The 12,463-nt window shown below is 38.1% G+C and overlaps 1 protein-coding gene across 1 annotated transcript in view; it reads right to left on the bottom strand.

The window, feature by feature from the left end:
• Nucleotides 1-727: 727 nt before the first annotated feature.
• PAX9 (paired box 9) overlaps nucleotides 728-12,463 on the bottom strand; it is a 24,816-nt gene continuing 13,080 nt past the window's right edge. The window contains exon 6 of the mRNA XM_042780653.1: nucleotides 728-982. Within this exon, the coding sequence (XP_042636587.1) occupies nucleotides 728-982 (255 nt within the window). The remainder of the gene's footprint in view (nucleotides 983-12,463) is intronic.

Below are 12,463 nucleotides of genomic sequence, written 5' to 3'. Positions count from 1 at the left end.
ATATATCTGGGGTGGGAGAGGATATCCCATGGAATGAAAACACATATGCCATTCAGAGTCCATATTTACAAATTAATAGAAAATATAAACATTATTGTATTTGGAACCAAGTCAAAAGGCCAGAAGGAGCTAAGTTCAGATATTGCTTGGGTTCTACACATACTTTGCAACAAAATAAGTCACCTCTTAGAAATAAACAAAGGATCAAACAAGTCAGTTATTGATTGGTTTCCTAATGATGAATTAAGGCTTACTTGGTTATGGTATTTGATTAGAGGGTGTAGCATAACTTTTTTCTATATGTATTTTCCTTTATTGATTTTGCAAAATCTCAACAATTGCACATTTCAAAAGTTCAGGTTGATTTAGAATAAATATACATGTGTGGTTTTACCAAAGACGAGTTTTTAAAAGTTCTTTAAGCCCTTTGAGGGGTGCAGGTTTCTTCACTACTTAAAACAGTGTGTGGCCAACCCAAAAGTCTCTTTCAATCCTTAACGTTGCTTTTGTTTTAAAATCCTGAAGTAAGGTCAGTATTTCTGTGAGAGAGAAGTTATGGCAAGAAATATTTAAGTGTCATCAGCACAAAGGATGTGAGTCCGTAAAGCCAGCTCTCGAGGCAGGAGGGTTGGGGGGTAGGAGGGATGGGGTCTGAGACCTGGGAGGAAGGGGAGGATGTGCTGAGAGAGAGAGACCCGGGTAAAGCCGCTGGAGACGGAATTTCCCATCAGAGCGCAGAGGCAGCGACAGAGTGACTACCTTCTCTGGCTGCCTGCATTCCCTTGAACGCCAGCGATGCGGGAATGTCACAGTTGTGTGGGGAAAGCGGGGTGCCGCTGGCATGTTGCCACCCATGTCCAGCAACATAGCCAGAAGGAGCAGCGCTGTAGGTCATATAAGGCGACACTTGGGCCGGGGTAGGGTAAGGAGCCATGCTGGATGCTGACACAAAACTGCTCACAGCTGGGAGGCCATTTGGTGCCTGAGAGGAGTAGGGAAAGAGAAGAGGTAAAAATCATCGCATCATAGTAGTTGACATTTCACAGGTTCTTAGAAAGAAGCAGAGTGTAGGTTCTGAGTAAGCTCACCATATTCTGACTTTTTTTGTACCTGACCTTAACTATATTCTGAAGGGGGAGCTCTGGTGGTGTGGTGCCTAAGGCATTTGGACTGCTAACAAGAAGGCTGGCGGTTCAAACCCACCAGGCACTCCTTGGAAGGAAGGTTGGGCAATCCACTTCCGTAGTGACACCGCCTCGGAAACCCAGAGGGGTCGCTATGAGTCAGATGTGACTCATAATCTTGCTATCTAAACAAACATGTCAAAAGGCAAGATATTATTCTTTCCATAAAGGTTTTGAGGAGATTACAACCAGAAAATTCACAGTATTTGCTTTTGCTGTTTGGAACTACAGGAAAGAGCTGCAGGGTGAGGAAAGAATGAATGATGATTAAACACTCTTAGAATCTGTCCAGCTTCCTACCCGCATTGCCTTTGTCAACTTCCCCATCCTTCACTTTTGTTTGGCTCCTTTGCTGAGGCATTTGTGAAGGGCTTGGTTGTAGCTTTCATTTTCAGTAACCAAATAAAAATTAAAAAAAAAAAAAAAAAAAAAAACCCTCACTGCCCTCTAGTCTATTTCAACTCACAGCTACCCTTCCTTGGGTTTCTGAGGAGATATCACTAGGGAAGTAGATTGCCCAACCTTCCATCCAAGGAATGGCTGGTGGGTTTGAACCACTAGCCTTTTGGTTAGCAGTTAAATGCCTTAGACGCTATGTTACCAGAGCTCCCTCATTTCCAGTAAAGAAGGGAGCATGACTTCTGTTAAATAAAACGTGGGCAGTATTTTAAAACATCATGTTGAAAACGCCTATTGAGCAAAGGACATGCCAACCCATGCAGTTTGTTTTATAAGGGCTTTTGATAAAGATTGGGTATATTTTTGCAGAGCTGTTTTATCAGAAAGGAAACTGTCTATCCAAATATAAAAGAATTGCATAAGCAAGATTTTGAAATTGGAAATTTTGCTGCAAAGTCTTTGGGATCTTTGGTGGGAATTTTGAAAGGCCACATGAATAAACCTCTTGAAAAAAAATTAAAATGTAAAATCTTAGTTTGTAAACAAAATGTAGCAGCTCTGTCAGGCAAGCTTCCTTAGAAACCAGTGCTCTCTTGGCACTCAATAAATTATTGTTGGTACTGTTACTATTAACAACACCAAAAACCCTGAGTTGTAATCCTGGTTCTGGCAGGAATACTCGGCACCCTTCTTCGAGTGTTAATTTTTTTCCCCTCAGTTTCAACATTAGTCAGGAATAAAGAATAAGTCTTCTTTTCTGGTGATATGAATGAACTAACATATCATTGTATTTCCTGTGAACACAGGACCTTAATAATAGAATCATTGTCATGAAAAGCAATGCAGTCCTTAAAGTTAAATACATCAGAGTATGTTATAATTACTTTTCTAATTCAATTGCAATATACAAAGTGTTTTCTCATTTCATTCATTTGGTTACTATTTTCACTCCCACATCTAGGAGAATGCAATAGTGGAGTCTTAAAAACTATTTTCTCAATTTAGAGTAGATAAGTAGGTTACAAAATAAATACATGGGTGTGATTTAAGTATTTATGGCTTTCTGTCAAAATAAGAATAAAAGTAGAAAGCCTTATGTCCTTAGTCTGTAAGAACACACACCTCATGACTTTCTGTTTGTCAAAGTGCCTGTACTTTGAAGAATGGGGACGGGAGAAGGAAACAAAGGTTTCTTGAGTATGCCTTATGTCCCAGGCACCAAGAAATATCTAACACATTTTAGCAAATAATAAGGATTAATGAATTATAGCTCATTATAAATTATTGAGTTTATAATAATTGTAAGATAATTTTAATGAGTAACAACATAATATTCAATTGAAATTAAAATGTATTTCAAGGGTCCCAAAGGATTATGCTCTATTTTTTAACCATTGCATATCACTTTTGAATACAAATGAAATCTTGTCCTCTTTTTATACACAAGAATGTAGACAAATGATTTAACCATTTACCCAAGGCCAATTAGCAAGTCAGTGGCCATGTGTTGAAAGAATTTGTCACCCATGTCTGATGCAGGGTCCTATGTAGCAATAACTCTGCTTTTCTTGGACAATTGGACAATTAAAGGATAAACACAATTTAATCTGAGATTAGAACATCTTTTGAGATAACACCTGAAAAAATATTAGTTCCACTTCTAGAACTTGATTCTCATTGTTAGATTCTCATTCTGTATCTCAACTTCTGAAAAAAAAAAAAATTTTTTTGAGAATGGCTCATTCCTTCTCAAAGGAAACACACTTTTAAGGATCTCAGGAGGTGATTATCAAGATAGAAAGCTATCAAAATGCAGGAAAAAATCTAGCATTACATAGAGATTATAGTTCTTATCATTTTTATCTAAGGTTTTCCAAATAACCTGTGAGAAACTAGTTTGGAAAGGAATCAATTTAGCAATGAAAAGGTGTCCAATCTGTATTTGGCCTCTTCTGTTCTAGCATTAAACAGGATTGACACCAGTGTACACCAAGAACAATAAAATAAGGAGAATAAGAAAATGGGGACGTTAGAATTACTTTAAATATGAAAAGCTTTGCTCAGCATTTTATCTAACACTATACATGACAAAAGCAATGTTCTAGTTAGCAGAGATAATCTGTTGGCGAGTTCTATTTTTCATCACAACTTAATTTTTCCTACCCATTCTTTTCTCTCTGTATTATTTTTCTATCAATCAAAATTACAGTTTTCTCCGAAATTCCTGCTTTCTTATCGTCCCTGTCCTCTTCTTCCTCCCTTGCCAGGGGACCGTGCCCCTGCTCTCTCATATGCTCCCTGTATGTAGGGCTCTGCAGCTATTGTTTGTCAGTGTCCACAGTCCCCTTACAAGGACCTACTTCTTTTGCACAGAGTTGTTACCCCTAGAATATAGCCCTCCAAGAAACCAAACTGAACTGGACTCTCATCTTAGATAAAGCTCCTGGAATTTAGGGAGAGGCAGGACACTGGATTTAGGCCTGTATTAACTTCAGGTACCTTTATTTCATGACTACATTCAATTGTCAAGGATTAAAAATACTTTCTCCCTATTTGCCCAATTTCTCATACTTAATGATCCAAACTTGTTTTTATGTTATAATTTCTATTAGTATTCAATATTTCAATGTTCTCTAAGATCCACAAAGTATTTGTGATCATTTCAGTAATACAGTTCCCTCTGCAATGCAAAAAGGGAAGAGAGGAGGGGAAACTCAGAGGGAGAGTTGACTTCCTCATCTTGTAGGAAAAGGCAAGCAGAGATTAAAATACTTGCTTAAAGAGGAAAAAAAAAAAAAGATACACATCTTTAACGTAAAACAATATACAAATAGCTCTTGGCTTTTCCTCAGGTTAAGTTATGACCTAGATTTGCGGGGGGGCGGGGGGAGCATATCTGTCTTAATTTTGTTTTTACTTTTAAAGTTCAGATGTAGAAATTTGGGGAAATTGCATAAGCAAGATGAAAGAACAAATGTTCTTTAAATGTACCTGCCTCCTGCCACCTTCACTATCCATTCATTCTGGGAACTCAATAAACACATCAATTTCTCACTATTAATTTTGAAACATGGCATTACTAAAAGATATAAATCTCTACTGGGTAAAGTAATTATTATTTATGAAGCAATCACTGAACGAGTAAAATTTTCCACCACAAAGGAAAACAACTACAGGTAGCACTGATTTGTTTATCCTTTTCCAGTAAAAGAGTACATGACTTAAACTTCCCAAATCTGCTTAATGTTTTCAGTGAAGGGCATATAATTAATCTGAAAGGCTAGTTAGGCTGAGTGTAGACTACCAAACGTACACCGTAAATATAGTGGGGGCAAACATGCTAAATTACTCTATTTAATTAGATTGTAAATATGATTTATAAATCAACCAACATATGGAATCCCCAGGGAAGAGTAAGCAAATTTTCCAAATGAAACCCCAGCAATGGGCATGTAATGGAAATCTCATTTTTGAAAATTACTTTACCTAAAGATTCCATAAATAAGGGCTCAATCCATCAACCCCTGTTTCATGGGGATCTTCCAAAATTACAGCCTATGAGTTTTCTTTGCTCTAAAGAACTGTTCAAAATTCCTTCCTGAAGCAAACTATCTTCTACCTAATTTTGAGAACAAGATTCACTAATACAAAGTAAAATAGACCAGATTGCATACCTGGTATAAGGTACTTTCTTTGTTGAACTATTTTTAGAAAAAGACAGATTTCATCCCACTGACGTTAAAGGAAATTGGGAAAATACTTAAGATGGAATGTATTTCTAGTTGAGGTTATCACAAGAATGAATGAAGGTGGGCATCTTCATTTGACTTGTTCTAAAATGTTAAAAATGTATATTTGAGTGGCTATGTGGAGAAGCTGTTTTGGCAGAGGGCTAGGTTGTAAATTGTGTGAGGACAGGGATTTGCCTTAATCATCTTGGAATCAAGTAGATGGCATACAACAACAACAATGACCTCCCCATGAGACAGGACACATCAGAGGTGTTTCATAAGCACTGGTAACCTTAAGTTAGTGCGGGTTTGTTACAGAAGAAGATGTGATATTCCATCTTTAAAAAACAAAACTAGGCACCCTTTCTCACAGAATACGCATTACATTTTAAGTAAGCAAAATAAATAAAGCTGTTGGAAAAAGTAAATAAAAGTTCTAACCTAGGCATTTCATCATTTGATTTATGGTTGCTCCATTTATTCCCACTAGAGAAAATTGAAATGGATTAGTATAACACTTGTGACCATGAAAAGAAACTGCTATGACAACTGTCTGACAGAGGTTATGGACTGTTCTTCAAATTCTGGGAATTGTCTGCTCAACATTTTCTCTCTTGAAAAACAAGCAAATTACAGTGTCTAGTCCTCTATCTACAATCTTTCACCTATTCATCAGTCTTACATGGCCCTTCCCTTCCGATAAAACACATTCACTTGGCTTTATAATAATAAAGTAGATTTAGCCACAAATAGAGATGTGTTTCACCTGGAATTTCCACCTAGATAATCATAAGCAAGAAAAAGACTTCAGTCTGAAAATAAACATTATTTTCTCTCCTCTTTTGTGAAATCATTTTTCTGACTGGCATTCTTCCTTTCTTAATTTATTATGCAATGACTTGGTAAAACAAATCTGACAAAATGAAATGACGGTTGCAAACATGGTTTCAACATTCATCCAGAAAGATCTTAATTATGCATAGTTATCACATTGCAGATCAAATGTCTCTAAGGAAAAAACAGCTGCTATTTAAATTTTGTTTCTAAATTTTATATTTCAAAACTATATTAAAATTGATATGACACAAAAAATTGTAATTGCCTTTTCATTTTTTTTTAATGAAACATAATCATTAATTTTGTCTTAAAACACTACTGGTTAAAAGTTAACCAAGTCAAAGGATGTTTTTCAGAATGAATAACACTATGACTTTTAATTTTTTTATTTATGACTATTAGCATTTGCTTAAGATTTGATATTCTGTAATATTATAAAGAACTTACTGCCAAATTATTAACTTTACCTGTTATGAAAAAAATTCACCACAACTCCATTTATATGTTTGTGAGATCAATGTGTCTCTATGAACAGGCTATTTTTTTTTAAATAATACATTAGAAAATTGCATTCATGATTGTGAAATACTATTGTCCTTTCTAACACAATGCTCCATCAGGGTTTCAGATTAATTTTTGTCTCCATATTCAACTATTTTCACAATTTGTTTAACATTACACTTATATTATCTTAGATTCGTCTTTACAGACTATTATCCATTTCTGACATATAAATTCATAGCTAAATGCTAAATTACACTTGCTGTTTGAGTTAACATATACTATCCAAAAATGAAGATACTCAAATCTTATAAAGCAAACACTCAGATTAGAGCACCAGATATGCAATGCATTTTTTCTAAGTATGCCAACCTGTAGAAAACAGTTCAAGAATGACATGATTATTTATAAACTATTTTTTTAAAAAGGAGGCAACAGATATAGCCCAACCCCTAGGTTTCTCTATATGATGTTCTTTTGCTGTATGATTGTGTTCATAGGTATTTTAGGTTTTAAACAGAAGAGAACCAGACATTAAGAACCAGAGAACATTGTTGTCATTCAGAATTAGATAAGATTAGAGATTTCTACCTCAATATTGAATGGGGGAGGGAAAAAATTCAAAATAAAGATTATTTTCTCTCTATTCTCAAAGGTAGACAATTTGAATTTCTAGTGACACTATAAAATATGAATTACAGTGTAATATTAATGTTTATGATAAGTTTGAATCTTCCTAAGTTTTACAAACCAAAGATAAGACTCCCTCCAACTAAAATGTTCTAGTTACAAAGAATCAGACATCTTTTCTTTATAGTTTAAGCTGAAAATAGAAAATCCAGATTACAGTAATCAGTTGTACCTATAATCAATTGTCAATTCACCCCCTTTGGTAATTTTACAAATGTCTCTGGGACATAGTATGTTCTAAGCCCTATGGCTCTGAAGTCTTAATTTCCTCCTTTATATACTAAAATGAAACTGGTATTATATAATACTGCACTCTTTAATAAAAACTGAAAATACATGCAAAAAATTGAAATTTTTTTCTTTTTTTTTTTAACCAAAGGCCCTCAAAGTTTGTTCATAGTCCAAATGAAAAAAACATGTTATATGTAAGTTTACATTTTCGTTGGAATATACTGAAAATGTTTGACAAATAACACTGCCTCTAAATATTGGTAAGAGAAATGTAAATACATATATAACACACCTACCCTTTGCATGTTTGTCTATGAACAAATATTAATGTAAAAGTTCACCCTCAAGGAAATCAATGTTTAAATGCCAAAATTGCTCGCAAAAATGACAGTTTATGTGGCTACTTATTAGCACATCTTCAGCACTAAGCACCGTTTAGACCATTAGGATAGAGCACCCATTGATTTGCACTGTGATTAGAAATCTTCTGGTGTTTTGGAAACTTATATCCTTTGAATTCTCTTAATGCTTATCAATGCATAAAATTTGCACACTACAATTAAGAATTTTTCCACAGTTGAGTTTGCTATAACCCATCTTTTCCTTTGGGGGGGAAAAATTGTTTTCTTTCTTAAGTGCTTAGAGCAATATTTGAGTACTTATTTCTCTGAATTAATTTTATAAATCCAGGAATTTAGTGATTTGAGTTCAGTATATAAAAGATAATCAAATTTTCATGAATATAGAGTCAATTATTTTAAATATTTTAAATATAAATTTTAAATGTGTTATCAATTAGGTTTGAAGTGAATATGTAACCATTTCTAAACAAAGTTTAAAACCTAGGTCTATAATTCAAAGGAGTAAAAATGAAAAAAAACTATAAAATATTTTTGGGTTGTGAAACTGCTTTTACAAACTGAGCTTATCAGCTACATGTGGGAATTCAGACTAGTTTTCAACTATCCTTCACAATGTTATTCTAAGAAATGATGACCTAATAAAAATTACTGTAAAACTAATAAATGCTTGCTATTATGCTGAATGCTTTAGATAGACTCTATTGTTTGTAACAAAATGCCTTGACACTTTTACTGTGAGATCTCTCGGCAAAGAATAGTCTGATAAAAAATATCTTGTTTTTAAAAGCTATCTCTGCCATTTATGTTGTTGTTGTTATGTGCCGTCCAGTCGGACCGACTCATAGCGACCCCTCCTTGGGTTGCTGAGGCAGTATCACTATGGAAGTAGATTGCCCCACCTTCCTCCCGAGGAGTGGCTGGTGGGTTTGAACCGCCAGCCTTCTGATTAGCAGTCAAGTGCCTTAGGCACTAAGCTACCAGAACTCCCTGCCATTTATAAACACAGATAATATTTAATGAATGCTTATTGTGTGCCACATGGTTGCATTATGTCATTGAATCCTCACAACATCTCTTGAGGTTGGAACTATTACTTTGTCTCTTTACAGATGAAGAATTTAACTCTTTAAAGGGTTAAATAACTTACTTAAGAAACCATGGTGCCAGGGGATTGGAGCTCATAACCATTGTACCATACTGCTTATTCCCCCAGAACACCCAATATTTTGTTAAAATGATACACATCCTTATCATGTCTCACTGGCATTCTTTTCAGTAGAAAAAGTCTTAGGAAAGGCACTCTGCTTTCTGCTGTGTTTTTGTGATGAGAAATATGCCTTGGAAGAGCTACTAGCTGTATTGTGATTCTGTTTTAATAAAATAAGGGACGGAAGGAGTGGAGATGGTGTTTGTTAGAGAAAATCACCAGTTGAATTTCTTTTTACAAGTGAATAAAAGTAGCAAATTTCTTTTAATTTAAAAAGGTGGTTTTAACGATTAAGAAAGCATTAAAAGTTTAAAGATTTCAAAATAGTAAAACAGAAACTGGGCATATCGAGACTTTGGAATTGGGATTTAGAGTTAAGAAATTTGCAAAACGACTCAGCTCTGCTCAAGGTAACCGCAGTATGCCTTAATATCTTTTTCTTTCTCTTTTAAAAGTTTGGAACTCCTGACTCCGAGTTAGCGGTGAATTTAGACTCAAAATTCTTGGGCATTTGTGGTGGTGGCTGCTTAGCCTTTCTCAGGGGTTAAAAAAATGGGTGTTTTAATTTTTGTTTTGGAAAGTTGAGGGAGGGACAGAGGGAAAGAAATATTAAACGGTCCACAGACAGTCCGTATAATTTGAGGTTTTCTCACTAACCTCCCTTGGGAGATTATGATGTGACCTTTAATCGGGAAATGGTAACTGTATTAAGTATATCTAGTTTCCCCTCTTCCCCAAATCTCAGGACACGCCACGATTGTTCGTTTGCTGAGAGCCTCGGTCACGGAAATGTCAGATCGTGAGGACCTGGCAGCCCGCGGTCCCTGCAGGGCCCCAAACTCAGGGCGAGGGGTGGAGGCCGCTTCCCGCCGGCGCTGGCTTGAGAGGCCAAGGCCGCTCGGCCCTGCCTTTCGCATCTCCACTAAATCCAGGCCAGGTTAAGGGCGAAGGGCCTTCAGACACGGACTCCCCCTCCTCCTGAAGCCAAACTGGCCTGGAGGTACTTCCCGAGGCCGCTCCAGCCTCGCGGAGCGGCAGCGCCAAGGCCCACGTGCGCCGAGACGAGGCCTCGGCGCGCCTGCAGGGGAGGGCAGACACCCCAGCTCCGCCTCAAAGGTCAGGGCTTTGATCGAAGCCCCAATTCCTCTTCTCCGGGCAGCGACGGGTGGTCGGCCCCGGTCCCCTCGGCAAAGGCTCAAATTGCGCCTGAGGCCTCCATCGCCCTAACCCAGCCGCCACCGCAGCCCGAGCTGCGGGCAGAAAGCTCTCCTTCCTACCCGGCCCGACCCAAGCCTCCTCACCTGACCGTACTTGGCTTCCTGCTCCAAGGCTCCCTTCTCCAGCCCGTTCACCGCGTGCGGCGCGGCAGCAGGAAAGTTGTTGCGGCCCAAGCTGCTCCACTCCTCCACCTTGGGGCTGTGATAGGGGGAGCTGTCGCTCACTCCTGGGGAGGAGGAGAAGACGTCACACTGAAGGCCCAGTCTCCTACCACAGACAGGACCCGAACCGGCAGACTGAGAGCACGAGGGCTCCGACCTCGGGTCAGCCCCTTGCCCTCGAACTCCTGGGGGCGCTGGGCCTAGCGGTGGCAAACTCTGCTTCCAGCTCTGGGCCTGGGTCTATCTTTACTCGCACCACAGTAGGCCTCGCCAAGCCTTCACCCACGCCTGCGGGGACATTATTTTCTTTTTCAACCGGCCTTTGATTGCCTCCTCCTCCTCTCCTCACTCCCCTAGGAAAAGGAGTGGAAGAAACCTAAGAGATTTCCCAAATTTTCCCAAGTCGGGGAAAGGACTGTGAGGCTGGATGCGCCATATTCCTCTCTTCAGTGCCAACCCAGGGCCAAGTGAGGATTGACAAAAATCTGAGACTTGGGCCGGCTGGCCTAAGAGTGTCTGCCCTGGTATACAGCGACTTTCAGAAAAAATGCTCACTGCTTTCAGGATCTGGTATTTGTGTCAATAGATAGAACAAAAGGCCCTCAGATCATTTGCAAACAAGTAGCTAGATGATGCCTACAACACACACGCAAAGTATGCCTGCCTCGCTCTCTGCCTAGAGCATGCATAACAGACTGTCAGTGTATGGTTAATGCATATGACTCAGAAAAGAAATTTTACAGTTATCACTAAACCCCACAAATGGCAGTGCCAAGGGTACACGGCTTTTCTCGTTTGGTTTTTAGTACAAGAAATAGAGAAGATAAAAGGCTAGGAAACTGAAAGTAGAATGAAGTCTTGTTTAGAAAAGGAGAAAAACTATCCGTTGTCCTTTCTGTTCTTAATGGAGAAGCAAAGAAATGTACATGGTGTGAAGTGTTAGCACAACACTGACAGTTGTGCACACTGAATCCCTGGCATCTTTTTTGTGACCAAGTGTAATTTTAAACAGAAGATTGTTGAAACTATGAGGAATGCATTTGGTGTCTATGGGTGATGGAGCAAAGTGTGACAAAGCCATTGTAACTTGATTTAAACACTTCCATCTGACACAGTGCTTGGAAGAAATGATCATCTTGTAAAGAGCATTATATTCGCAAATATGTAAAAAAGAAAGAAAGTTGTTTAAAGCTTGCACTCAGCATCAACAATATCTGGAATTAAGAGTTGCTCCTCTCCATAACCCAATACCTTCTCAGCTGATATTTGTTCTGATTGTAGGAATCCCAAGGGAAGAAAAGTTTTCTTTTCAACTCTGTCTTTTTTTCCCCCACTATTCTGCCTTTACCACCACCACCACCACCCAAGAATTAGAATGTCTTCCCATTTGCATCAGGAAATCTTGTTGGGGTGCACAGCTGCCTGTCTCTCCTTGCCTTCCCAGACAAAAGGCAGTCGTTGGGCACAAGCCTGAAGTTATCTTAAGAAATTGAGATCCCCCTGTGAGCCCCCATTTCTGCTGATCTCACACTTTCCCATGAACAGGGGCTTCCTTTAAATGTCAGTGAGGTCAGTTTATCCTATAAATCAAGGGCAAATTCTGTGCAACTAAAGCTCCACCCAGCTCCAAATAAGACAAAACTGGGCTCTTAGAAGATCCTGTAAATCCACAGAAAACAAGAAGATGAGAAATCAGGTCCCATTTTAATTACTTATAAAGGGATAATTGTGCCAATGCGGTGACAACCAAGAAAGGCAGGAATTAATTAAAGAAACAATGTTCTCCCTTTCCTATTTAACTTTTCCTCTGGCTTTTAAAACTTTGGACTGAGAAGTTAAGGAGATAGGCTCTCTATCTACATTATTTGAATTCTTCATCTAGGGCATTTTGACTTTCTTTTCTCCCTACCAAGAAAGAAGTTAAGGCTTTTTTTTTTTTTTT

Source organism: Orycteropus afer, unplaced genomic scaffold (assembly GCF_000298275.1).
Source record: "Orycteropus afer afer isolate SDZICR_OR568_19922 unplaced genomic scaffold, OryAfe1.0 scaffold00051, whole genome shotgun sequence".
NCBI lineage: Eukaryota > Metazoa > Chordata > Mammalia > Tubulidentata > Orycteropodidae > Orycteropus > Orycteropus afer.
Note: the sequence above shows the minus strand (reverse complement) of the source record. Positions and strands in the feature narration are given on the sequence as shown.